Source organism: Panthera onca, chromosome A2, assembly GCF_046562875.1.
Source record: "Panthera onca isolate mPanOnc1 chromosome A2, mPanOnc1 haplotype 2, whole genome shotgun sequence".
NCBI classification, from domain to species: Eukaryota; Metazoa; Chordata; class Mammalia; order Carnivora; family Felidae; genus Panthera; species Panthera onca.
The window spans coordinates 130,533,871-130,560,968 of NC_138340.1; the positions used below are offsets into that span (position 1 = coordinate 130,533,871).

Below are 27,098 nucleotides of genomic sequence, written 5' to 3' on the forward strand. Positions count from 1 at the left end.
TTTTCCAGCCCCCCACCAGAAGAAATGACCCCACTCCGATACTCATGCCAGCAACTGATGACTGCTACCTAGCCCTAGAGGACACTGATCTCAAAATGGGAATTCTAATTTCTTTTAACTCTATAAAACCTATGAAGTTAACAATATCATTAAGGTGTACACAAATCTAGAGTCATATAATAATTCAAGGATTTTAAGGATATTCAGAGATTTTCTTAAAACTTAAGCAACAAAGGTTATTATAATGAAAGTAAGATTATATTAATACTCTACACATTAGAAACTCATAATGGCATTATTTTCTACTGAGAAGAATTTAGCAGGATGCAGGCCACAAACAAAAAGGCATTTAGTCAGTAAAGTAGTAAAATTATCTTTAAAAAAAAAAAAAGCCAATTACAGTGACATTACTACAGTGGGATATATAAAAGATGAATGACACATTTCTCGTAACTTATTCCCCCAACTCCCAGGCAAGAAGTACAGAAAGGAAATTAATGCTGTATTTTTGTGAATATGTTTGTATATTTCTGGGATGCTACTTCTCTTTCTGTTTTTTAATTCCCTACTGTTTTTCTATTATTTTAAATAAGAAAGACAAAAAAAGAAGGAAAGGAAAGGAAAGGAAAGGAAAGGAAAGGAAAGGAAAGGAAAGGAAAGAGGGTTCCTTACTTCCATTAGTGATAGAAAATGAAGCCAATCAAAGGGGACTTATTTTTAAAACTTCCAGTCATAATTAACCTGCACACAATTTTAAAATGAATCTGGATGGTGGAGTTAAGAGGATGATAAATCTATACTCCAAAGATTCTCTACCTATATCATTACTTACCATGTGCAAGTTACCATTCCCCATTCATCATTTACAGTACTACAATGCTCTCGCAAACATGAACCATAAGCATGACAACATTCATGCTGGAATCAAAAAGAAATGCAAAGCTTATTTACCACATATCTACATTAGGATTTTCCTTTCATTCTCCTTCAACAGTAAGAACAACAGAAGAAGTGTTTTGTTAGTTTGTTTGCTTGGTTTTCCATAAAGTGGTTAAAACATCAGGAAATTTTGTTTAAAAAAAAAATAGGCTCATAGAGAAGATGGAGCCTTCCCTGGGGTTCCAGTCTGATGAGGTATACCCAAGGGGCAAAGATTTAAGAGATGAACGGCAGGACAGTACTGCATCATTATGTCCTCACACTTTCTGGTGTGTGGGTCTAAGAGAATGTGTCAGAGAGCTGTTGTCAGAATTTGGTTAAATGTGGCAGGTACTCAGGAACTTTAACTAAATCTTCAAGCCATTTTTACCTATCTATCCTTTATCTCCCTCCCCGCCCCACTCCATCTGAGTTGGGAGACTGAAGGCAACAGAATGGAGGAGCATCTGTCCCTCGATAATCACAAGGAATGAAGGAGGGGGGAATAACTGGTCTGGATGGTTTGATGGCGACACAATTTGTGTAGCTTTGGGATACTTTTATGTGGTGCTATTGGCTCCTTTTAAAACCCAAAGGCAGGAAAATGAAAACAAACTAACATGTGTTGTAATCCATCTGTCCCAGCAGCTATTTCTTCCTGACTCACACTCTCCCACTACCCCCACCTCATTACTGGTGTTTCTGTTCTCTTCCCACTTCTGTCCTTTTGCCTCCAAAATACTCACCCACACCATCACCATTAACATCATCAGAAGCTGATATATGTAGAAGGGCAGTTCATGCCAGACATGGTACCTAAGAACAGTTCCTCATGCTGGGGAGAACACTTCAAATCTGGGGTACTATAAGCAATGCTTTCACACAGAGAGTCAGATGGACTTAAGAAAATTCTTGAGGTCCTACAATTTTTTGCAAGTGAAGATCAATTTACTAGGACTTCTCATCAAAGGATCTAATCAGAGGCACTGGCAACATAATGTGTAAAGTAAGAAAAAATCTGAAGGGAAATGAGAAGCAAAGACATCATGCTATTCAGCGTAGGGGCTAGAAGAAAGAAAGTGACTAGGATTCTGGTTTTGCCCTACTGGAGCCAGAACTCATTTAACCAACAGTGATTTTTCTTTTTCTTTTTCTTTTTTTTTTTAACATAAACAATACTTAACAGAAGATAAAACAATGAAAGAAGAAAAGCATTCAGTCAGAGATAATGCTTAAGAAAATCCAAGATGGGTTAAAAAAAAAAAAAGCAAAAAAAAAAAAAAAAAACCCAAAAAACAAAGAAAATAAAATCCAAGATAGAAAAACAATATGTGTTAGGGAAGAACCAATGTACTCTAATCAGTAGGCGCTACAGAGATGAGAGGAACGCAAAAGGGTAGAGCGGACCCATTCAGGGGAAAACAGGGAGGAGCCAGCTAGTAGATAAGGGAAGGGAATGAGAAAATAACAGAGGAAAACAGACAAAATACTATGAGGGAGAAGGAAAACCTTGCATTTAAGAGTTGAACACATCCTAAAATTTAGTTAGAAGGTATGGCAGTTTTCATTCTGGAGGTTTAGTAGTTATAGATTAAAGGCCAAGGTGTAATGATTTCATTTGTCTTGCCCAGTGAAACCAATTTGGAGGAGAGGGGAAGGTACTATCATTTTGAGGTGACTCAATTTCTTCACACTAAAGAGCTCACTGATAGTCAAGAATTGGAAAGGCCAAATGAACTGAGGGCTTCACCATAATGTACTTGGCTCTTCCTAAATCACCAACTCAGTTTCCATAAAAAAAATTAAAAAGAAAAAAATACCCACAACACTCAACATGAAACATTCAAGCGTGGGTATACTTTCAATAAGACAAAGAAAAAACATGATATAGCAAGAATCCAAAAGGGCTAACACACAAAGAGCTTTTGCAATACTAATTATTTTTCAGTCAAGGAAACTCTAGATCCTATTTTTATTGTGGCCCTTAACTATCATGACAAAAATCAACAGGATGGAGTCACCAGAACAATAAGAAATAATGCACTAAGATGAAGAAACTACTCATCACTACAAGGGAGAGACTCATCAAATATTCACCCATTCCAATTAGAAATTGGGCTAATCCTGAGGATTAGCCCTATCCTTTCAGGAGTGGTCATTTATGACACAGAGTATGTTCACAGAGCTGTATTTTTCTTTCTCTTCTTTTCCTAGTTAGCCAACTTCTCTAGCCTCATCTTACTTGCTATCTCTGGAGCTGGGGCCACTTGTAAAATTTTATGTGCTGTGCACTGGAAACTAATGTAACACTGTATACCGATTATACTCAAATAAAAATTTTTTAATTACATTAAGAACTAAAATTTTATTTGTACACTATTTTATTCCAACCACAATTCAACCTGCCCACTTTGGGTATGGAGAGAACTTCCAGTTTGAGAGGAAGGTGGAAGGTGGGATATAAGGATATATATGATACTGAACATGAAACATGCACATATAAATAAAACATAAAGCAGAATGGGCTAAGCATATGCTAGCAATATTAAAATAAGGAAAAATTACTGAGGGAATTTGAAAGTTCAGGGAAGATTAAAAAAACAAACAGGAATTTATGACAACCAATAAGCTGAAGAATTAGGTTAGATTTTTAATTTTACAAAATATATAAATAATGTTTTACAATCACTTTTTTCCAGTCCTTAATATACATACCAAAAATGAAATTGCTAAGGGAGAACTGTTCCTCTTATTAAAAGAAGCGATCATTAAACTGAACATTTTTATCTGCCTAGATGTTTAAGAGCCAATTATAATGATATGATATCTAATTTTAAACAAAGGCATAGAAATTAATTAATCTAGAGTCTGTCACAAAATAACCTATTTCTCATGCTCAGCATACAGAGCAGTAGTGTAGGAAAGAAAGGCTTACTTTCTGTAGAATCAAATGTGGTTGATTATTTGGTAGCTCTAATTTCACAGGAATTGAAGTTAACTCAATCCTTAAGATGGTTCCTTTTAAATTCATGAAATTCTGCACTTTTATATAAAAATGCCAAGCACAGCATGATTTGTAAGTAGCAGGCAAAATTAATTTTAGACTATATCAGCCATTTGCCACCAATGAACCAAATAACTTGTAGCTGTGAATTTACAGCAAAGCAAAAATAAAAAATGACAAATACATTTGATAAATACATGTTATGATTAAGTGTGAAAGTTAAGAAATATATCATAGAGCTTCATGACTCTGTCAAATGTTAACTTCTCTGTGCTTTGGTTTCCACATCTGTAAAATGAAGTTAATAGTGATAACAACTTCATAAAATACTTTGGGTGATACCCGGCACAAAGAACATGCTCAACAATGTTAGCTGCTGTTAACAATGCCCCGACTATTATTACACAACATCACTGTTTCTGTTCTTGTTCCTCCCTACCATGAATATCAACAAATTACCTTCCATCAAAAAAATGTTCAACATTCCCTAAGTGCCATACACAAAGACGATATTCCTTTCAAAAGGCACACCCACTTACCACTAGTTTAAGCCAAGTATTGTAAATCTTCTGGATATTTGAATGATGAAGTTCTATGGAGGCCTTGGGGGCAAATCTGTCTATCATGTACAATATTCAATTACTGGAGATCTGACATAGACGCAAGTGAACAATACAAGTAGACAATGGTGTACAAACAGACATACGTGAAGATGGGGAAATTCCTAATAGCACAGGGGAAGCCAGAAAAATAAGCAGTAGTCCTGGAGGCCATAATTAATTATTGTTATTCTAAATGCAACAAGAAGTCACTGGAGAATTTGTGTTTTAAGAAAGTTTTCTTAGTGTTCTTTGGAAAATGGGGCTGGGAAGGTAAAAAGCGGAACTGATGAGCACAACTGAAGGCCATTACAGATATGAAGGCAAGAAATAATGGAGGGTCATGCTGATATGGTTGCAACCGAGATGGAAAAAGTGATAAAGAAGCTATATGTTGCCATAAAAGAATGCATGTCTTTACGGTATATTACATGTGAGGGAATGAGGGAAAATAAGGAATCATGGTAGACTCCTGAGTATCTGACCTGAGAAACTATAGAAAATGGGGCTGTGTACTGGGTTGGGAAGTTTAGCTAAAAAAAGAAAGGAGTAAAGCAGGAAAGAGGTCCTGGGTGGCTCAGTCGGTTAAGGATCTGACTCTTGATTTTGGCTCAGCTCATGATCTCACAGTTCATGAGTTTGAGCCCTGTGTTGGGCTCTATGCTGATGGCTCAGAGCTTGTTTAGGATTCACTGGCTCGCTCACTCTCTCTCCATCCGTACCCTGCTCATGCTCTCTCTCTCTCTCTCAAAATAAATGAATAAATAAATAAATAAATAAATAAATAAATAAATAAATTGAAAAAAAAAACTGCTGTGAGTTTTTAAAAAAAGAATAGAAAGGAGGATAAACAGTCATCAATACTGTCTTTTATAAATGTATAATTAACCTTCAGCAGTGTTTTTTATTTTTCATGAGGATTTGGATCATGGTCTGGGTCACTTGCTTTCAGCCTGAAGAACTTCAGTATTTCTTACAAAGCACATTTGTTAGCAAAAACTTATTTTTGTCTTGGAATGTTGTTATTTTGCCTACATTTTTGAAAGGTAGTTTTGCTGGGTATAAGATTCCTGATTGACACTTTGGTGGACTTTTTTTTTTTTTTTTTAAACTTTCAGCACTTTTAATATGTTATCGCTGCCTTCTGACCTCCACTGTATTTTATGAGAAATCAGGTAGTAATCTCCTGGGGGTTCCCCTGTATATGATGAGTAGTTTTTCTCTTGCTGCTTTCAAGAATTCTGTCATTGGCTTTCAGCATTTTTACTATGATATATTTGGGTGTGGATCTCTTCCTACTTATCATACTTGAAGTCAATGAGCTCCCTAGATGTACAAATAAATATTTTTCATCAAATCTGGGAAGTTTTCTGCCAGTATATCTCCCAATACTTTTCTTCCTCCTTTCTCTCTCTCTTCTCTCCTGGTATCCCCATTTTTTTTTATGTTGATGCACTGATGGTATATTTTTCTAAGGTTCTGTTCATTTTTCTTCATTCTTTTTTTTTTTTTTTTCAAAAAAAACTCCCACCCTTTTCTAAAATCTACACTTTTTTCTTGAATTCTCAAGAATTCCCACAGGCTTAAATTCCTGAATACTCTGTTTCAAATAAAGTCATTTCCTTACAGAAGAGCTTCTGAATTTTCTCTCCTTATGGGCTGCCTCTCTCCCTGAGCTAAATCTTTGACCCCTTATTCCAGAGTTGGAGGTGGATATGGTAGGCTATTCTTTAGAGTCACACTCTTGCTTCATGGACAAGGTTCAAGGGGCAAGGTTCAAGTTTACTGGGGCAGTAACTCCGATTTTCTCAACTTGCCTCTCTTCATGCAGCACCTCCATCCAGTGAGCAAGCTGGGCAAGGGCAAGTGCTGCCCCAATATTCCTGGCCTGTTGTACCTCAGGCAGAGCCACTGCCCTGTGAATGGGGGCTGGGTAGAAGGGAGGCCCCCTAGCTCTCAGCCACTTTGGCTGGAAATTTAGCCTCTGCATCTCAGAGCTAAGGGAGTTGAAAAATACAAGGAGCCATCACCCTTCAGTCAGACACTGTATCCCTTGACTGAGAGCTCAGGGAAGAAGCAGCCCCATCTTCTCAGCCACACGTGCCTGGAGGAGAACTTCCATCATGCTGAGCAGGGGCAGGTGGAAAGGAGGAAGTGGGTAGTGGCACAGGGTCACCAACTCTCTCTGTTCTTATCAAGATTTAGTAGGACTCTTGAATAAGTATTTCTTTACATGCTGTATGCTCTTAAAAAAATGTTCTGATTTTAGCACTCTTTAAATATATGATCCTTACCAGTTGCAGCTGTTTCTGTTTGGGGTGGGTCTATGCAGCTCCTCATGCTGCTCTTCTGTAGCAAAACTCTAAAGACACTATTTCTTGACAGTATTTTCATCCTTTGTGTTTGGGAGGTAGGGGCTAAGGGTAAAACATAATTGCTAGGACTTCTAAATGTGAACTACCAAATCACAACCATCATGAGGTAGCAGCAAAACTTGCAAAAGAGAGTATTATTAGATTCTGTCATAAAATCATCTTCAGTCAAATCTGCTTATTTATGAAATATTTCAGACCTCATTATTATCAGAGCAAGAATTTTTACTTCTATTCCCTCTCATGTGCTTGATTTACAAAATCTATCATCAGAGTTTTGCTTTGAGTATTAGGATATTATATGTGGGGTCTGTGAGGTAAGATAATTGGCTTTTAAAATAAATACACTACAGGCATTTATCTAATGTGGGCCCAACTCAAAGCCAGAGAGAACTTCCAGGAGTAGATCCTGGCTGCAGCAAGTAATAAAATCCTGGTGGGATCAAGCGAGGTATTCACACAGAGAGGTCAGAGACAGGATCTATCTCATGGTCTCTGGAGTAGAGGAAAGAAAGGAAACCAAATATCTAGTAAGAGTGCTGTCAAGTGAGATAGCACTGTTGGAAAATGAGTCGATGGAGCAAAAGCCAGAAGCACTAGGAAGACACTAGAACGTCAAAATGAGCCAGATTAGAGAAAGAAATAAAACGGGCGTGTGACAGCACTAGAAGTCTACTGAATCTTTAATTACATGATGGAGGGGCCTAGCTGCTTTAATCCTCTGCCAGCAGAACCAGATTACCCAAAGGACAACTGTCAGTTAACACTGCCATCTTGAAAATCTAGACAAGGTACCATTAACACTGCCAATGCTCAAATTTGAGGATGTATCTATTCTTTCAGATGTACTTTCAAAGCTAATTTAAAGTGAAGGAAGGAAGGAAAGAAAGAAGTAAAGAAAGAAAAGAAAAGAAAAGAAAAGAAAAGAAAAGAAAAAGATAAAGTAAAAGAAAATCACTCTTCTCTCTTAATAGTCCCACCTCTACTTCTGACTTTTAATCAGTATTATTCAGTTTGTGAATGTGCCTATTGCTATTTCTTTAAATCAACTTAACTCTCAGACGATGCAATTTTGACACCATTGAGGATAATCAAAGGGTTTGACTATAGGCTCACCTTCTGAAAATCAACTCCCTGTGATCTCTGAATTGGTAACCCTGTCCATTGGGAGGCCTGTGTTCTAACATGTAAATGGGATAAGTATGTGCAAATACTCTTGTAATTATAATTGCTAGCCCACAGATATGCTATTTCTGGTTTTGGGAAGACTTCCATGTCTTCTTTAAAGAAGTGGTTAGCCCATTGCTCACAGTTATAGCAAAAATAAGACTAAAGGAATACATAATAAGTTATCGAACATCAACCTAAAACACTTAAGAGATGTCTAAAATTTTTTATTTTCATTGAGTTTTATCCAGAAAAGAAAATTACTGACCAAAAATGAGGATGGAGAGTGGCCCACTGGCATATACTGGAAGCTGTAATTATAGGAATGGATGAGACCATTCAGAGGGAATTCACATTTCCTTCTTAACATTGGAACATTTTCACCTTGAAATTTCCATCCTTATTTTATGATTTTTGGATATCAACATTTCAATGGTATATACTGAGGATTCGGTCAAGGTGGAAAAGTGGTTTGTTTTTTACTATTATGCAATAATTATTATTATTGTAATTTTTTTTCAAAACACGAAGCACATAATAAGCCAGTGGCTGGAAGCTACTTTTTAAAAAATGTATACTCGGGGCACCTAGGTGTCTCAGTCAGTTAAGCATTTGACTTCAGCTCAGGTCATGATCTCGTGGTTTGCAAGCCTGCAATGGAGTCTGTGCTGACAGCTTGGAGCTTGGAGCCTGCTTCAGACTCTGTGTCTTCCCCTTTCTCTGACCCTCCCCCACTCACACTCCCTTTCTCTCTCAAAAATAAGTAAACATTAAAAAAATTTTTGTTTAAATGTATACTTATGCATACTCATATGAGTATAACTTTCGATTTTTTAATTTATTCAAATACTTGCCTTTATAAACTGCAAATTTTTTCTAAATAGCAAATTTTCCTAACAATATTGCTAGTGATTATATCTAAGTTAGCAAAATACAGGTAATTTAGAGAATAAAATCAAGCTCTAATCAGTACTTCTATTAGTTTATACTTTGGTTTTCTTAAATATAGCATGAAGCATTAAAAATGTATTTTTTTAATTTATTTATTTTGAGAGGGAGCGAGAGAGAGAGAGAGAAAGCATCTTGGGAAGGGGCAAAAAAGAGGGAGAGAGAGAACCCCAAGCAGGCTCTGTGCTGACAGACACGCAGCTCAACCACACGACCACGAGATCATGACCTGAGCTGAAATCAAGAGTCGAACACTAAACTGACTGAACTACCCAGCTGCTCCTAAAAACATCTTAGAGCATCATTTAATACCATATTTTGAACTCTTTTTTTTTTTTTTTTTCTTCACGGTCATTCAAAGAGAATGGTTTAAAGTGTAAATGGTTTAAAGTTTAGATTAAACTGAAAAGCTAGCACAAACGCGTGCAGTACAGCCTGGGTTTCTTTTGTTATAAAGGCCGTCAAAAAAACTGCCAAAATATGAGTAAGACCTATAGATAAGCACGTTACATCAATGTTAATTTCCTGATTTGATCATTGTATTTTAGTTACGGTCCCATGTCATACAGTAAGCAGAGGTAGAGAGGAATCATGCCTATACTTTGTTCTCAAACAGTTCAGGGGGAAAAATGTATGTGCTGTGTGTATGATATATGCATATATATTTGTGTGTTTGTGTGTATTGTATGTATACTGTGTATGTACACACACATATTTATAAACATTAAAGGCACTGAAGCAACCTTAGGGATTATACCAATTCAGTAACACTAAATAACTAGAAAGAGAGAAAGAGAGAGAATGAGTGACTGTGAGGGAGTGAAGGATAAAGCAAATGTAGTAAAATGCTAACCTTTGAGAAATTAGGAATGCTTTGTACTAATCATGTAACTTTTCTGGAAGTAAATGTAGTTGAAAATTTTAAAAAAACAACTTTAGAATAAAGAGAGCATGGTTTAACAATTAGGGAGTTTCAAAGGTGCAGAAAAAGGTCACATACTGCATTTCCAGCCAAACGATGATGCCAATAAGTACCAGCTTCTTTTAACAATATTAGAAAGCAAATTTTCTAAATGCAGTGTTCAAAATTCAGAAGCATCAATAGAGTTCTCAAGAATTATACTTCAATAATACGGAGTTAAATGGCTGCATTGCTCTGTAAGGGGAGGATGCTCAACCCCAAAAATGCAATCTAACTGTCAAAAGTCTCTTCACTTCAGCCAAACAAAGAACAATGTTCACTTCCTGCACAGAATTAAACTGCACTCCCTCCATCTAGAGCCTCTAGATGGGCTCCTCATCTAGGTAATTCCTTTTAATCTGCTGTTGGGGTTACAACGTACAATTGGTAGGAATGCAACCACGGATGCTCATCTTGCTAAGGCAAAAAAAGAAAAAAAAAGACTGCAGAAAGTGATGTGATTAGTCAATATGATTTCTTCTAGTTGTAAACTACATGTGCAAACTATAGGAAATAGGATTTCATAAATACTCAGATAATATGAAAAGATTTTGACGTTTCTCTCAGGACACATTGAACCAGAGCCAATGATTTTTACACAATTTACTTCAAGTCACAGAACTGAATTTGCCTCAGTAAATCACAGTGGCTCAGTCTTAGTTCACATTCCTAGGATTCAATTGCTAACATCTATTGGAGGTGACATTTATAATAACCATTTGCTCAGCAAACCAAAACCAGGCTCATTTTCATGACTATTTTTAGAATTTCAAATTCTTACAATATTACTTTTGGATTTTAAAATTCCCACAGAGCACAATTTTGGAAATTTCAAATTACTCAAGCTAACGAAGACTAACCATAGATTTTTTTTTTTTTTTCTCCTTAAAGTTAAATGGATCTCTCCCAATTTTCTCCCAGTTTCGAAACTCAACAAAGATAGTGGTTAATGTACCTTTGCAAGGTAAGTTTTAGGTAAGGGGCAGGGGGGAAGGTGGGGGGTGGAGTCAGTTAACTAGACAAATCCCTTTATTTATTAAATAGACAAGATTACAATTCTAAGAGACAGGAAGACATCAATGAAGCATAAAGGACCTGGAAATTAGGTGGTAGAATGTGTTTCCAAAACTAATTTCAATGTTATTCTTTTTTCTCTTTTAAGTACCAATAACCAAGGAATAGTGGGAGGAAAGCAGGAAAAAACCCCATACTTTGTTGAATAAAATCAGTTCTCTTGAAAACCTCTGACTGTACTGCTTCCATTCAATCACCAATCCCATAGTCAGAGGAGAAAACAATGGAAGTCAATATATCGACCCACTGGGATAGTTTGAATGTTAGGCATCCCAATCTCCAATTTCAATTTTGTATACCCTTGCTTCCTCCACTATGTTTAAGGAAGTCATTAGAGAGCCTTCCTTCCAATAATAAAGCCAAACAGCTCCTGAATACCTCTCTTCTCATAATTGTCTTTCTACAAGAAGGGTATGAATAGACCAAGGTGACATCAAGCAATGATCCACCAAGACTGAAGGCTAGAAACTTCAGTGGCAAGACCAGAGCAATAGAAGGCAGACAGATGCTGGCCACTGGCAGCTGGCTGGGGCTCAGACTGAAAAGAAGAATGGGGAAAGGTGATCATAAGAACAGGAAAACAGGGCTCTACAGTAGAAGTCAATCTACATATTACAGTAGGCAACAAAATGGAGGATGGATTCTGCCAAGGCTGGAAACTTTTACATAGGGCTCCACAGTACAATGGTTTCTTTCACTCTTTCCAAAGATGCAACAAGTAGTTTTTCATTTCAGTATGTTGGTTGTAAAGAGAAAAGGTAGCATTAAGGGAATAAGGTGGTTTCGATGTCACTTACTGGTAGTCTCACTCAGGATTCCAGCAAGGGTAAGTGATCCATAGGTCAATAAAATTGACAAAGCACGTGGAATATGGGGAGCACGTCTAAACACCTAGAACTTTGCAAGGAAAAAGATGTGCTGCCCTTTCTTCCTGGAGCTAATCTATGTTATCACAAGGAAAACAATTAAATTTAAAAGACCTGGGAAGAGATATTAGCAATCAAATCAGCAGAGATAAATGGAAAAGACCAGTTCAATGATCCAACCTATCAATAATCCAACTGTGTTACTCTCAAAGTCTTCATTAAGGAGATCAAATCAGGATCCGTTTTGAGAAAATGAAACAAGGTGACGCAATGATGACTCCAAAGAGGGAAAACAATAATAGTTAACAATGAACAGGTACTTATATGCATCAAGTGTTGTGTTACATGCTTTGCATATGTTTTCTCTTTCAATCCCTCTGAAAGCCCTTAGAAGGTGCTATTACTATTATCCCAGTAAAACTGGGATTCAAACCTAGGGCATCTTATTTCCAGAGGCAAAGCTCTTCTTAAAGGCTACACTCTCTATAAAATGACTCTCATATATAAGCAGAGAGAAATGTGCAGTTTGGCTTTAGTGGAACCCTGACCTCATAGGATACAGAATCAGTTATGTTAGGAATCTATCTGGAGGTATAAATCAAAGCCCACCACTGAGACCTTTACCGTGATCCTAGAGGCAACTGGGAATCACATCAGAGTCTGGAAAATGATATTTTTAAATAATGTAAGAACTGAGGAATTTTGTTCTGCATAAAGGCACACTGGAAAGAGGAAAAGGGTTCGGAGTCCATAAGGAGTTGGCAAAGAAATCTACTGGAGCAGATCAACACATCCTGCTTACTCAAGACTGCATCTGTGACAGCAGGGACAGTAAGGCAATCCATGGGAAAAACTGCAAGCTGGGGCTAGTTTCATATGTGTCTATTCACACAGGAGGTCAATGAAGGGAAATTAGGAGTAGAGGGACTCTCCCTTGTGGGCAGAAACCACAAGATACGTAATGGCTACAAATGTGTACCATTAAATACCCACAGCAGGAAAGGAGCAAGGCATAATGAATCATGTTTGTGAGGCATGAAAAGAACTGAAAAAACAAAACAAAACAAACATTTAAATCAAGTCCAGGACAGCACTGTCTAATAGAAATACAATTTGAGCCACCAATTTATATTAAAACTTTTCTAGTAGCCATGGTAAAAAAAGTAAAAAGAAACAAAATTAGTTTTAGTAATGTATTTTATTTAACCCAATGTCTCCACAATGTTGTCTTTCAACATGTAATCAATATAAAATTACTGATGGGAAAAATTATTGATGGGATATTTTATGTTTTTTTTTTAAGTATGAAGTTTTTGAAATCCAGTATGTATTTTTATAATGACAGCACACCTCGATCCCAGTGCAATAAGCCTCATATCTAGTGCTCAATAGCCACGTGTGGCTAGTGCCCAACGAACTGGATAGCACAGGTCTACAGGGTATTTAATGATAAAAAATAGTCCATGGTATCATGAAACCCAAAAGGTTTAGAACAAAACTAACTAGGATTTGCCTAGAAGTCTACCAATAAATTTGGCAAGATTAGCTTAAGTTTTTTTTTGACGTTTATTTATTATTGAGAGACAGAGAGACTCAGAGCGTGAGCAAGGGAGGGGCAGAGAGAGCGGAGACACAGAATCTGAAGAAGGTTCCAGGCTCTGAGCTGTCAGCACAGAGCCTGACGCGGGGCTCGAACTCACAAACTGCGAGATCATGACCTGAGCCGAAGTCGGTTGCCCAACCAACTGAGCCACCCAGGTGCCCCAACTTTAAAAAAGTGGTATCTCTGAAATCTTACTGAGTGTTTGTTTGCTTGTTTGGAGCTGCTTAATTGACATTTATTAAAACTTTGTATTAACAAGGAAGATGAAAATGTCCTAATAAAATTTTTTTAAAGCAATAAAAGAATACACAATTATACGTATGCAGTTAGTGACAATATACACCACCCCCCAAAATTACCCCCAAAATCTAGCCATAAAGACTAGAAAAGATGTTTGTAAAAAATGGAACCGTGAATGTCTTAATCAGCCACAGAAACAGAACCAAGAGGAGATGAGAGAGAGAAGTGGCTCAAGCAATTGCGGAGGTAGAGGGGCAGGCTGGAGACTGAGGGAAGAGTTGATACTGCAGTTCAAGTGGGAATGCAGTTTGGAGGCAAAAGTCCCTCTTCCTCCATGGGTAGGTCAGCTTTTTTCTAGCAGGAACTTCAAATGATTGGATAAGGCACACCCACATTACAGAGGACAACCTGCTTTGTTCAAAGTCCACTAATTTAAATGTTAATTTCACTTAAAAATAACTTCAGGAAACACCTAGAATAATGTTTGACTAAATATCTAGGTACTATGGCCTAGCCAAGGTGACACAAAATTAACTATCACAATGTCCTAGGGTTTAATTATCTCTAATTCACAGTTTTTCATTAGAAAGCCTTTCATCTTTTTTTCCTTTTTCAAATTTTTATTTCAATTCTAGTTAGTTAACATCCAGTGCAATATTGATTTCATGAGAATTCAGTGATTCATCCCTTACTTACAACACCCAGTGCTCATTACAAGTGCCCTCCTTAATACACCCATCACCCATCTAGCCCATCCCCAGTCATCCTTGTCCAATAACCCTCAGTTTGTTCTCTATTGTTGAGTCTCTTGTACTTTGTTTCTCTCTCTTCTCTCCCCTGACTTTCTCATGCACTCATCTGTTTTGTTTATTAAATTCCACACAATAATGAAATATGGTATTTGTCTTTCTTTGACTGATATGTGTTGCTTAGCATAATACACTCTAGTTCCATTCATGTTCTTGTAAATGGCAAGATTTCATTCTTTTTGATGGCTGAGTAATATCCCATTATATGTCCCAATATATATAATATCCCATTTTATATATATATATATATATATATATATATATATATATATATATACACACACACACGATACATACACACACTTCACATCTTCTTTATCCATTCACCAGTTGATGGATACTTGGGCTCTTTCCATAGTTTAGTTATTATTGATAATACTGCTACAAATATCAGGTACATGTACTCCCTAAAAACTTCATTTTTGTATCTTTTGCGTATATACCTAGCAATGCAATTTCTGGGTCATAGGGTAGTTTTATTTTTAACTTTTTGAGGAACCTACATATTGTTTTCCAGAGTGGCTGCACCAGTCTGCATTCGCACCAAAAGTGTAAGGGGATTCCTCTTTCTCTGCATCCTTGCCAACACTTGTTGTTCCCTGTGTTATTAATTTTAGCTGTTCTGACAGGTGTGAGGTGGTATCTCATTGTGGTTTTGATTTTATTTCCCTGATGATGTTTGATGCTGAGCATCTCATGTGTCTGTTAGGGATCTGGATGTCTTCTTTGGAAAAATGTCTATTCATGTCTTCTGCCCATTTCATTGGATTATTTGTTTTTTAGGTGCTGAGTATGATAAGTTCTTTATAGATTTTGGATACCAACACTTTATCAGGTATCAGAGTTGCAAATATCTTCTCCCATCTGCCTTTTAGGTTTGTTGATTATTTCCTTTACTGTGTAGAAGCTTGTCTATCTTGGTGAGGTCCCAATAGTTCATTTTTGCTTTTGTTTCCCTTGCCTCTGGAGATGTGTCTAGTAAGACATTACTCCAGCAGAGGTCACAGAGGTTGCTGTCTGTGTCCTCCTCTAGGATTTTGATGGTTTCCTGTCTCATATTTAGGTCTTTCATCCGTTTTCAATTTATATTTGTGTATGGCATCAGAGAGTAGTTCAGTTTCATTCTTCTGCATGTTGCTTTCCAGTTTTCCCAACACCATTTGTTGAAGAGACTATCTTTTTCCATTGGATATTCTTTCCTGCTATATCAAAGATTTCATTGACCATATAGTTGGGGTCTATTTCTTGGTTTTCTCTTCCATTCCATTGATTTATGTGTCTGCTTTTGTGCCAGTACCATAATGTCTTGATGACTACAGCTTTGTATTGTAGCTTGAAGTCTGGGATTGTGATGCCTCTAGCTTTGCTTTTCTTTTTCAGGATTACTTTGGCTATTTAGGGTCTTTTGTGGTTCCATACAAATTTTAGGATTGTTTGTTGTGAGGTACGTTTAAATTAAATCATTTGGTCCATACACAACTGGTCACAGAAAAAGTGAAGACAAGTATACATACCAGTTTCTGAAGTATAGAACTTCATGATATATTCTACTATCTCCTCCTGATCCTTTAGGGACTCTGCCCTCATGGGCTCCAGGTCTATTGTTTATTTAGTGGTCGATGTATGACATTATGTGAATGAGATAAAACCCAAGTTACCTCCCCAACTCTTGGGAAAAGGAGGGGAAAACTGACCTCACCACTCACTACAGCCTGAATGCTGCCATAGGTGTGACTTGTGAACACTTAGAGCTGTCCCTGAACCCGAAAGTTTCTGTCTGCAGTTACTTTTTCTTTGTGGGTCAGTTTGGCCTAACGAGATGTGCACAGGTCTGAGAAAAAGGTGGTCTGAGTTTAGATTGTGATCTTCTACATTACCAGGCAAGTTGGACTAGAACATAAATATCTATATCCCAATTACTTTAAAAGCCAGTCTTAAAAACAAAGCATTCAGTTCAAATAATAGATTACCTAATTTGAAGTTTTTGACATCACTGAAAGCATATAGCTACGTACTTTGTTTCCACACGGTTTGAAGCGGGGACAGGGAACAAAGAATGTTCACCAAGTTTTTGTCCACTGAGAAAACTTAAAGATGTCACTATATGCTATGTAATATACTCTATGAATTTATTAGGATAAGACTATGTACCACATATTATACACAACTTGCAATGCTATATATTCCAGTTCCCTTAATAAGCATGCATACATTTTTCTGCATATGCCACTGCAGTTTCATTTACCCTCTTATTCAATTTCAATGCATAAACCTGAATATTTATTCTACAGTGCATAATGATGCTCCCAGCTATAGGCAGTGAAGCATGTTTTTCTTGGACCTTACTGACCAATTTCCATCCATCAAACCTATTCCACACAACAGTCAGGAACCCAACCCTATCTGTCATTTGGTTTTTAATAACTGGTAACAGCTAAGAGGCCTCAAGACTTGGTATTTTTAAACAAATTCAGGTACTCTGCTTTGTTTCAAACCAGAACAGGATACACTTTTTAAAGAGAGTTAGAGCTACGAACCTATCAAAGCACAGGGAGACATACGAGATTGTTGACTTGCCATTTTTTAAAGTTACGAAGTGAATGCAGACATAAACAAAAGGCAGTTTGCTTCCTTCTTACAAAGATAAATAAAATAAAAGGACTGAAATGAAGAGTGGAGGTAGAGTCAGCCAGCCCCCCACACTCACCTGCGTTGGAGCCTGTCAAATTGTAACGTGCGTTCAGCTTTTTGATGATGTTCTCGTGGATTTGGTACCACTCGCTCTCTGTGTTACACCTATGAAAACATTAACACTCTGTTAAGCTTGGATGATGGATGAGATCAAACAAAGATCTGAACAGTACCCCTGCTCTTTTTGGAATGACCACCATAATGAACTTCCTTAAATCTCCTGGGGAGTTCCCAACAACCAGTTTTAGCATAATTGCCCCATGATGAGCAGGGTGCCCATATCTGGTAAATGCATGACCACCTACTTCAAGCCAGAAGTGGCTGTTATAAACTCACAAATGATGACAGTCCCTCTCACCACAAAATCTCAGGAACAATGTACACAGTGGAAGGCAGGGCAGACTAAGATTCAAACCCTCACTATTAACTGAGTTATGTCTTTGGGCAAGTTATTTACCCTCCCTATGCCTAGATTTCTTCATCTGTGAAATGGGGGTAACATACAACAATTGAATAAGCTTGGGCTTAGGATAATGCCTGGCATATAGTAAATGCTCAATGACTGTTAGTTCTCATTAGTGAGTTTCCACCCACTGTAACATAACTAAATTTGGCTAGCATCAAAGTGGAACAAATCAAGCAAAATGCAACTGAGGTTAACACAAGTTGCACTGGGGTGATTAAAAATACCCTTGCACGGAAGGGTAATTAAAGTCCCCCAGCTTTTCTTCTTCTGGGCTAAAAGGCATCGTTCCATCTTCTTACTTTCACAGCCATCTCTACCTTGCTCTTTCAGCTCTTGTCACTTCCTAGTTTATGTCCTATTTGTTCGCATGCTGTAGCTCACCTAGAAAACTTTGAAGGTTCTTGAGGAATAGATCCTGTAAATGTGTGTCCCCTCAGGACTTTGAACACCATGGGTGCTTAAAGAGCATGAGCTGCATCAGTGAATGGATGGATGGCCCTCTGACTGGCAACTCCTCATGATTCCTAAATGTCAAGGTTGGTTACCCCTTCTTACTGCCATTAGGCTGGGGACAGCCTCCCTCATCTGAATATGCTTAGAAATCACTACTATTTTTTTTTTTTTTTGATAGCCACAAATGCTCCCTCCCAAGGATCCTGAATATCAAACTTCTATACACTATCAATCAAAATGTCCCACAGATTTATATTCCTTGTGATCTTTGTACCTGACACTCACAATTTGCTTACATATTTATTTAATTCATCCCCACAGGCTTTTCCAGGATGAACATGACAGAGGTCATTTTCAAGCCACTTAACAATAGGGTACCAAACAGAACAATCAATCTTAGAAGGCTGGGAAATTAAGATGAAATGAAACCATTCCACCTGTCCAGCTGTAAGACGTCAAATTGCCATTGAGTAGTAGATCCTGTCTCTAGTTTTCTTATTTCAGCTCAGTGTGGAAGGAAGATGGCTTGCTTCCTATTAGTTAAGTGACTCCAGAATTCATGCTTTTCACCTACAAAACTCTAAGTAAAATCAAAGCTCAAGTATGTGACTGAAATATCTTCCAGGCTCAGATGAGGTATTTGTTACTCTTCTATATTTAAGTCCCAGATGGGTTAGGGATTCAGTCACATTAACAAATAGAGATTTCTTCCAAATTATTTCTAACAGGCACTTCCTTAAAAATGTTTTACTATAATCACACTTTCTTCTTAATCTACAGTGAGTGTTTTGATTGGCTAGCATTCCTCCTGCAACAGATTCATAATTTGCTGACGTGGCATTTTTAAGGGGATCTCTCTACCAGCAAGAATAACCTAAAACCTTATTTGATGCTTATAAAAACACAGACAATAACAACCACAAAAAGCAATACAATTTATTTTTATGAGAGTGAGCATCTCTCATAGGCAGAGTTGGAACGCCTGGGTCTTCTTCAGCTAGCTGCATAATCAAGGCTGATGCATGCAACTGTCGGTCCCCAGCGTTCTCAATGGCAAGATAAATATAGTGCTTGTTACCCACACCTGGAAAGACTGCTCAGAAATGATGAGACTGTGATTGTGAGAATTTTATTTTCTTAAAAAGCAACGCCACACAATAGCATCATTATCACATTACTAGACAGTGGTGTGAAATAACACCCAAAAGCATAGGGCTCAGTATGTGACAGCTCAAGTTCTGGAGTCAGACAGTCCTGATTTCAAATCTGGATCCCACTCTCATGAGCCTGGTGACTTTGGGCATTATCTAGCCTCTCTGTCCCTTTATGTGGAAAACAGAGCCAAAGCATCTGCTTCACGGGTATGTCATCAGGATAACGTGACAGGATACATGGAAAATACTTAACACAGTTCCCTGCACATAGTAAGCACACAGTAAATAGTGGTCATTAGCATTAGAATTATTTCAAATACATTGTATTTTATGATCCCCAGGAGGGTTTGGGAAAAGATTCATAGGTATCAAAGATTCAAAGTATCAAGGATTTAATCCCAGCAGCCAAAATTGAGGGCTGCCACGTGATAAAAAGAGTAGTGAGCTTTACTACCCACTTGTTTCACCGGAAGTTTTCAAGTTTAAAATCAAGGTCACATGTTTTATCCTTCTTAAAAGAGACAGAGTTTCTGGTCCTAAACCACAGGCTACAAACAAATCTTTCTCAACTAATTAGCAAATGTGTGGCATAGGTCCTGGGGGCACTGGGTGGAGAACAGATAAATCCATGAAACCCTCCAGCAGTCGTCAAAAAGCAATTTGAAGTCTATATCCCACAGGCAGTCGGCCACTTGTATTAACCTACGAAAACTACTGGCATACATTGGGTATATCAACTCCACAGATAGAACAGAAACTAAAGCACAATCATTCATGGATATGGCCAGCAGTTTGGTCCTCAAACCAGGAATGAGGAAACCCCACGCTCACTGCCCTACCTACCCCCACCCCCGGGGGGTGAGGACATCCCTGTAGATCAACTCTCAATTTCTAAAAGTGTGGGGAGATGCTCAGGGTGGGGTGATCTGAAACCATGTGCATTTAAAAAAAAAAAAATCAACTAACTTAGGATTTGGGATACATTAAGTGATTTTCTTAGTGGAGTGCTGTGAGTTGAACTGTCTCTCTCCCCTCAAAAAAGAATATTGATGTCCTAAGCCCTCAGAATGTGATCTTATTTGGAAATAGGGAGTTTATACAGGTAATCAAGTTAAAATTAGGTCACTAGGGTAGGACCCAACCCAATGTAAGTACATCCTTATAAAAAGGGGAAATGTGGACACAGAGATGGAAGGCAGTGATTGGGCAGTGCAGCTACACATCACCGAACACCAAAACCTGCCAGCAGCCGCCAGAAAGTAAGAGAGAGAGGCATGGAATAGATTTGTCCCTCCTAGCCCTCAGAAGTTATCAACCCTGCCAACACCTTGATCTAGGACTTGCAGCCTCCAGAACTGTGAGACAAAAAACTTCTGCTGTTTAAGCCTCGGTCTTCACGGTACTTTGTTGGGTAGACCTAGCAAACTAATACTATGTGAAAGAGAAGAGAAATCATCTACTTGAGCTTTCTGTTCCCAATTCTAATGAGTTTATGTTAAAAACTATGTCCATTTTCCAAGAACAAACTAACACTCTGAGGGTAAGGACTGGTCAGGTTTTTAAATTCACAGGAGGTGCTCTGTGAAGTAGATGGTCTCCCCAGTTGATAATCTATCTGGGTTCTTGGAGTCTTGATTTCGTGATTCCTCTGACTGGTGAATGGTGATTTGTGGGCTCACTTGTAGAGAGTTTACAGAATGTTTTCAAGGAGTGGCTCCTAAACTCAACCCATCTCTTGCCCCTCCATTACGGAAATGGAGTAGCATCTGCCACACAAGAGCCACATGTGCCTCTGCACCCACCCCAGGCCCCGCTGCGTTCGTGCTTCTTACATGTACACTTTTAGGATGAGGTCATCTTTCGTCTCTCCTGTCAGCAGGTCGGCAATACTAAGGACCGCACAGCCAAAGGGTCGCCGGTACTGGACGCTACAGGCATTCTTTTTTTCTCCTGCCCCCATTCGACCTGTTCAATTGAAAAGCAAACACAGCCCATGGAGCCATTTGACTGGTGCATCTTAAATAGATACATCGGCCAGATAAAACACAACCGGGCAATTAAAAGGACACAGAGGATGTTGCTTCAGTTCATGACTCTCCCTGCCAAGCACCTCACTGTGTGACCTCGGGCTCATAGCTGTAACTCTGGGCACCAGCTGTCATCTTTGAAACATGAAGATTGGTGTTGGTCCCATGTTTGGGAACCCTCCCCCTGAGGATTTGTTTAGGCGACCCAGGAAGTCCAGGTCAATAAATGCAATAATGGTGTCCATTCCATCTAAGAGAAAATTTTTAAAAAGATCCGCGTTTAAAGAACTATTTCAAATATTTCACCTTTGAAAGGAAGCAGTTTAGTAACCCTGAAGATATAACAAGGAAGCACGGATGATCAAAAGAACATGCATGCCCTTTCCTGACCCAGGGCTCAGGCTGATTAGAACTCAGCCAATGGCTGCAATCTCCCAGGATGGCTGTCACTCCAACACAGTTGCAACTTGTTTAAATTGTTATATATTTTTAAGTATATTATTGAGATACTGCTTTAATTTGTTATTGTATTTAATTTACCAGTGGATTAGTCTGAGGACAGAAAGCAGAAAGTATACTGAAGCTGAAATATAACAAGTTAATGTGAGGGAAAATAATGAAAAAAATATGCAAATCTGTTTCCAGATGTTTGGCAACAGATATATAAGTTGTTTTCCATCTGAGCAAAATTCTCCCACAGGACATCTAGAGGACTCCAACACTTCCCAAATCCAATGTTAAAAGTTAAAAAAAAAAAAAAAAAAAAGGAGGGGGGGATATCCAACTTGGCTTCCATTCACTAGCAATAAAGTAAAACTACCTTAGCAATGCATCATTTTTAGGGAAATGCTTACAAATAGCATGGAAAAACTACAACATGGTCAAAATAAGTTGCTTTTTAGATGTGCAAAATTCAAAGAATCGTGTTTTCATGATCTGATGCTGTAATACGTAGCTAAATTTCAACCCACGTTTTCATATAAATTACACTGATAAACCAAACACTTTATAAGGTCCTATTTGAATTTATCAACAAGTCATACTTTTACTTACAAAACTGGCAAATAAATTTAAAACTCTGTTCACTTGTTAAATGGGAAAAAAAAAAGTCTAGTTTACCTCTATTTTGAATATTATTACAGATTAGATTAGGATAAAATATATACTCCCATCTTTACCGGTACCATGATTTACAAATTCTTTTCTTAATCATTCCCTTTGTTAACACAAGCCGACACAGGGATTATAAGATTTCTGGGTGGAGTGTTTCAAAGTTACTTAACATCACACAAGGGGTTTAGTGGTAACAAACAACAACAAAACCCCTGAAACTCTCAACATGATTATTCCCACACAGACTCCTCCAGCTGTAAATTCCTAGAAGTTGATGCAGGGTAGGCATATCGCCCCAATTTTCTGACCCACTGTGGCTAGAACTGCACAAAAGCAAAAGCTGTGGGTGCCTGGTGAGGACAGCCAAGTAAGGGGGATGCAGGAAGTGCTCTCTCACCACCTGAGGAGCCGCCGTGAGGTTTGGGCCACTTTCTCTGACTGCCTTACACCCTCACTGCTGAGCCTCTACATCACTCATGTCCTCAGACACTCAATTTCAAGTTGTCTTTTCTGGCTGTGCAGGCACCACAGCTCTGGATACTAAAACTTTTCTCTCAGTCCTGCACCAAAAACGGTACTTGATGCCAGCCCTGGTGATTCCAACTCTAGAATTAATCAAAGTTCACAGTTCCGGTCAGATTTCTAGGAAAATTCTCTAGGCAGAAAGGCAGGCAGGCAGGCGTGGGGAAGGTAAAAATATTTAGCGATATTTAGTAAACAGTTTTGGGAACCAGCTAAAGCCAAAAGGAGAAACACAGCGATGGAAAAACCTTAAGCGGGATGGACGGCAGGAGGATCTAAAGCTATTTATTTCTCTCTTTTTCCCTCCTCTTCTAACCAAAGATCTGGGCTTAAATTCCGAGGCGAGGTGCTATCGCTCTTGTTCTCTGCAGCCAGTGAGGGTCAGCGTGCCCTGTTCTTACTAAAGCAGGTACGAGGGACATTCAAGAAAAAGTAAGAAGTATTTCTCCCTGACAGACCAGAATCCTCCACTCTTCAATTTCACTGCAGCAGATGAAGTCTCGCCCTTTCGCAGCGTTTCTTACCTTTATCATTCCTTCTCGGTCTCAAGATGTCACACTAGTAAATGTGCCCAACCATCAGGCAGTTTATGCAGGAATCTCAGTGAAGCATTAATTTGGCCAAAGCTCAGGGTGGGGGCAAGGGGTGCAGGTAGTTTCTGATTCAACATTCATTCTGACGACTTAACGATCATAAAAATATCTTAGTAAAACATGCAATCACTGATCCAACACCCTGTGTTCAAAAGACAGCCGTGTCACCGGTACGACAGAAGTGGCTCCCTCAGCAGCAGAGCCACCCAGGCCACAGGCAAGTAGGACCTGGAGTCCATCTGCCACATGTGTTTCTACCACCAACAACCTGTAGATAACTTTTAAAAAGTTCGGAAAGCAAAAGGAGTTTACTGTTTCTCTCAATACTGTAGAAAGTTATACTCCAATGCAATGTTTCTATGAAAATATCCAAAACCACATTTTACATTAATAACTGGCATTACACATTTGAAATAAACACACACACACACACACACACACACACACACGAAAAATTACCTAATAGACTGCATAGACTGCACCCCTGCCATCCTGGGCACACACAAAAGCTTGATCTCATAAATCCACTGCAGCATGCATTCCAATTTTTCCAGCATTTAAAAGAGATTCTTTGCAATTCCTCCCCCCCCCCATATACTCACTTATAGAAAGAAAATTAAAACCAAAAACAGTGTTCTTTCTGTTTCAACTGCCCCTCAAATTTAAAAAAAAAAAAAAAATAGCATAAAATGAAAATGGGTTTTCAGAACTCATTTTTATGAGAAAAATATAAAGAAAATCTATGTTGGAACGGCAACATGTTTTATAGTCTCTCTCAATGCACAATGTGGTTATCATATTCATAAGATAAAAGACTATAAAAATGAAGATCACTATGCAGGATTGCACAGTGATGTATTATTGTCCTGCAGCAGCATTCGCGAGCAGATAATATACCAGAGTTAGGGAAGAAGTGGGAACCAATTCCCAGTATCAGCTGGTTGGCTTTTAATAGAAACACTGTGTAGGCTACACAATGCCTTGTTTTACCTAGTTCCTCTGCCATAAAATACCTGCTTTTGGAGACATTTTATGAGTAAAAACGAGGGAAAATATTCTGGGTCTGTTGTGCAAGTTCAGTGTAGAACACCCAAAGTAGGCTCTGCAAGATGTTAGTAAATGTTACATTATATAAATGTTTCCACAGTCAAATCAAATATGGAGAAATCTTGGGCCAACCAAGTTAGAGAGGCATTTCAATTTTTCCCTGTAGGGCTTCTCAGACCCTTTTATGAGCTGATGATATTACACAAGTGGAAAAAATATACAGCGTTCAGTATTTCATAACCCTTTTCTTGTAGCACTTTCTGCAATAATGCTCTGTGGCATTCCACACTTTTGAAAATGCCAATTAGTATAAAATCTTCATAAACTTGTAGGAAACCCAGATCCGAAAAGTTCGATTTGTGCTGTTAACAGGAATTAGAATTTAAAAAGACAAACACCAACTTTTGAATCAAATATGTTTAGGGAGTCCAATAAAACAAAACGAAGCACGACGACGACCTAATGACTTCTATGGAAAGAGAATAAAATCTATTTATGATGCATGAAGAGGTTGTATGTGAGTTTGGGGAGGCAAGGGAACATGTCCCAAATTCGGTGGTTCCTGGATTCCAAACTGGCTTTCGCTTCTTTCTCATCCAGATAGCAAAGAAATCACATCACCACAGAGACTGTTCAACATTTCTTGCCGCTGCTGTGTCCCTATCACACTGACAAGTGTTGGACTTACCAATTCGGATAATGTGCACAGTGATATAGATGTCCCTTCTTAGTTCGCTGCTACCCAAATCCTACCAAAAGAAAAAAAAAAGTGTGATTATTTTAAAACTCATAATTTATGCAAAAGCACTTAAAGGTAATAGCACATTATTTTCACAAATAACAGAAGAAAGACCAAGATAATGTCAACATTCTTAATGGAATTTTGCAGAAGCATATAATTCAAATGTCATTGTAAAACTACCACTACAATCACCTTGACATTGTAAGTCTACTGATGTCAAATAATGCTTAAAAAGAAAAAAGCTCATTCTACAATAGCCAAGTTATGAAAACAGCCCAAGTGTCCATCAACAGATAAATGGATAAAGAAGATGTGGTATATATACAATGGAGTATTACTCAGCTATAAAAAAGAATGAAATCTTGCCATTTGCAAGGACATGGATGGAGCTAGAGAGTATAATGCTAAGTAAAATAAGTCAGAGAAAGACAAATACCATAGGATTTCACTCATATGTGGAATTTAAGAAACAAAACAAATGAGCAAAGGAGAAAAAAAAGAGAGGCAAACCAAGAAAGAGACTCTTTAACTAAAGAGAACAAACAGATAGTTACCAGAAGGGAGGTGGGTGAGGAATGGGTGAAAGAAATGATGGGAATTAGTTGTGCACTCGTTGTGATGAGCACCGGGTGTTTTATGGAAGTGTTGAATCACTACATTGTACACCTGAAACTAATATTGCATTGTATGTTAACCAACTGGAATTTAAGTAAAAGCTTAAAAAAAAATAAGTAAAAATGCCACTACAATGAACTTTACACTGTAAGTCTACTGATGTCAAATAATAGCTTTTTTAAAAAGTCCATTCTTATTTTAATCTCTCACTCACTCATCCTTTAAACATTTACTAAGTATATTCTAAATACCATATGCCACGCTGAATCTAACAGGCTCTAACATGCACCAAAGGAACAGAGGTGTGTCTATCAATGGTGGTGTTAAGAACTCCTAGCACGAATGTACTTTATGTGTTATTTACAAAGTTTAGGCAAAGTCACTATTTTCTCTCACAGTAATTCATTTCCCTTAAGTAATAAAGCACAAGTGCAAGAATCTGCTTCCTAGATGAAACAAGATCCACCTACCACAAAGAGAGAGCAATGTCGTTCTGGTTTATCTGGGGCTTTGGGAAGTCCATTTCTATTCAGCCTCAAGAAAAATCTCTCACTACAAGAGAAAAAAAGTTTAATATTCTGAAGATTATTTAATATCTAAGGACTCATCACTCTTCTAATTGCTTCTTCATCTAAGGAGTTAAACTCAAAAGTTATTAAGTCCTTCATTTGATGCCAAAATTGCTTATGTAAATTAGGCGCATGCCCAGGACAATAAACATTTGCTTCATTTCTGATAATACAGGCAAACTGCAACTGCAAAAGCAGAAAACATAAATATATATGCAAACAAAAAATTAACTTTTAAAAGAATAGGTTTTCATATCAGTGATATCATTATTCTATAAAGTAAAAACAAGTGCACTAAGGGAAAAAACAGGACCTAACTGAGTTCATACCTAAGAGGACTGTTTTTCATGTTTTGTGTGATAGTATTTAATAAACATCATACACCATTCTCAGTGGTAACCATCCATTATACGGTTTAATATTTTATGCTCTTATAAGTCTATAATCCAAAACACAAAGAGAAGGCCCAAGAAATGAAATTTGAATTTGCTTTGGTTCACAAAGGAACAGGAGAACTCAAACCCCCCACAGAACTTGCATCTGAA

The 27,098-nt window shown here is 37.9% G+C and overlaps 1 protein-coding gene across 4 annotated transcripts in view; it reads right to left on the minus strand.

Annotated features, from left to right (window-relative positions):
• Positions 1-27,098, minus strand: part of DOCK4 (dedicator of cytokinesis 4) — a 432,206-nt gene that overhangs the window by 173,659 nt on the left and 231,449 nt on the right. For all 4 annotated transcript variants that reach the window (XM_078440451.2, XM_078440457.2, XM_078440464.2 and 1 more), the window contains exons 9-12: positions 26,455-26,536; positions 25,316-25,376; positions 21,158-21,290; positions 17,269-17,357 (exon numbers count right to left, since the gene is read on the minus strand). In XM_078440451.2, the coding sequence (XP_078296577.1) occupies positions 17,269-17,357; positions 21,158-21,290; positions 25,316-25,376; positions 26,455-26,536 (365 nt within the window). The remainder of the gene's footprint in view (positions 1-17,268; positions 17,358-21,157; positions 21,291-25,315; positions 25,377-26,454; positions 26,537-27,098) is intronic.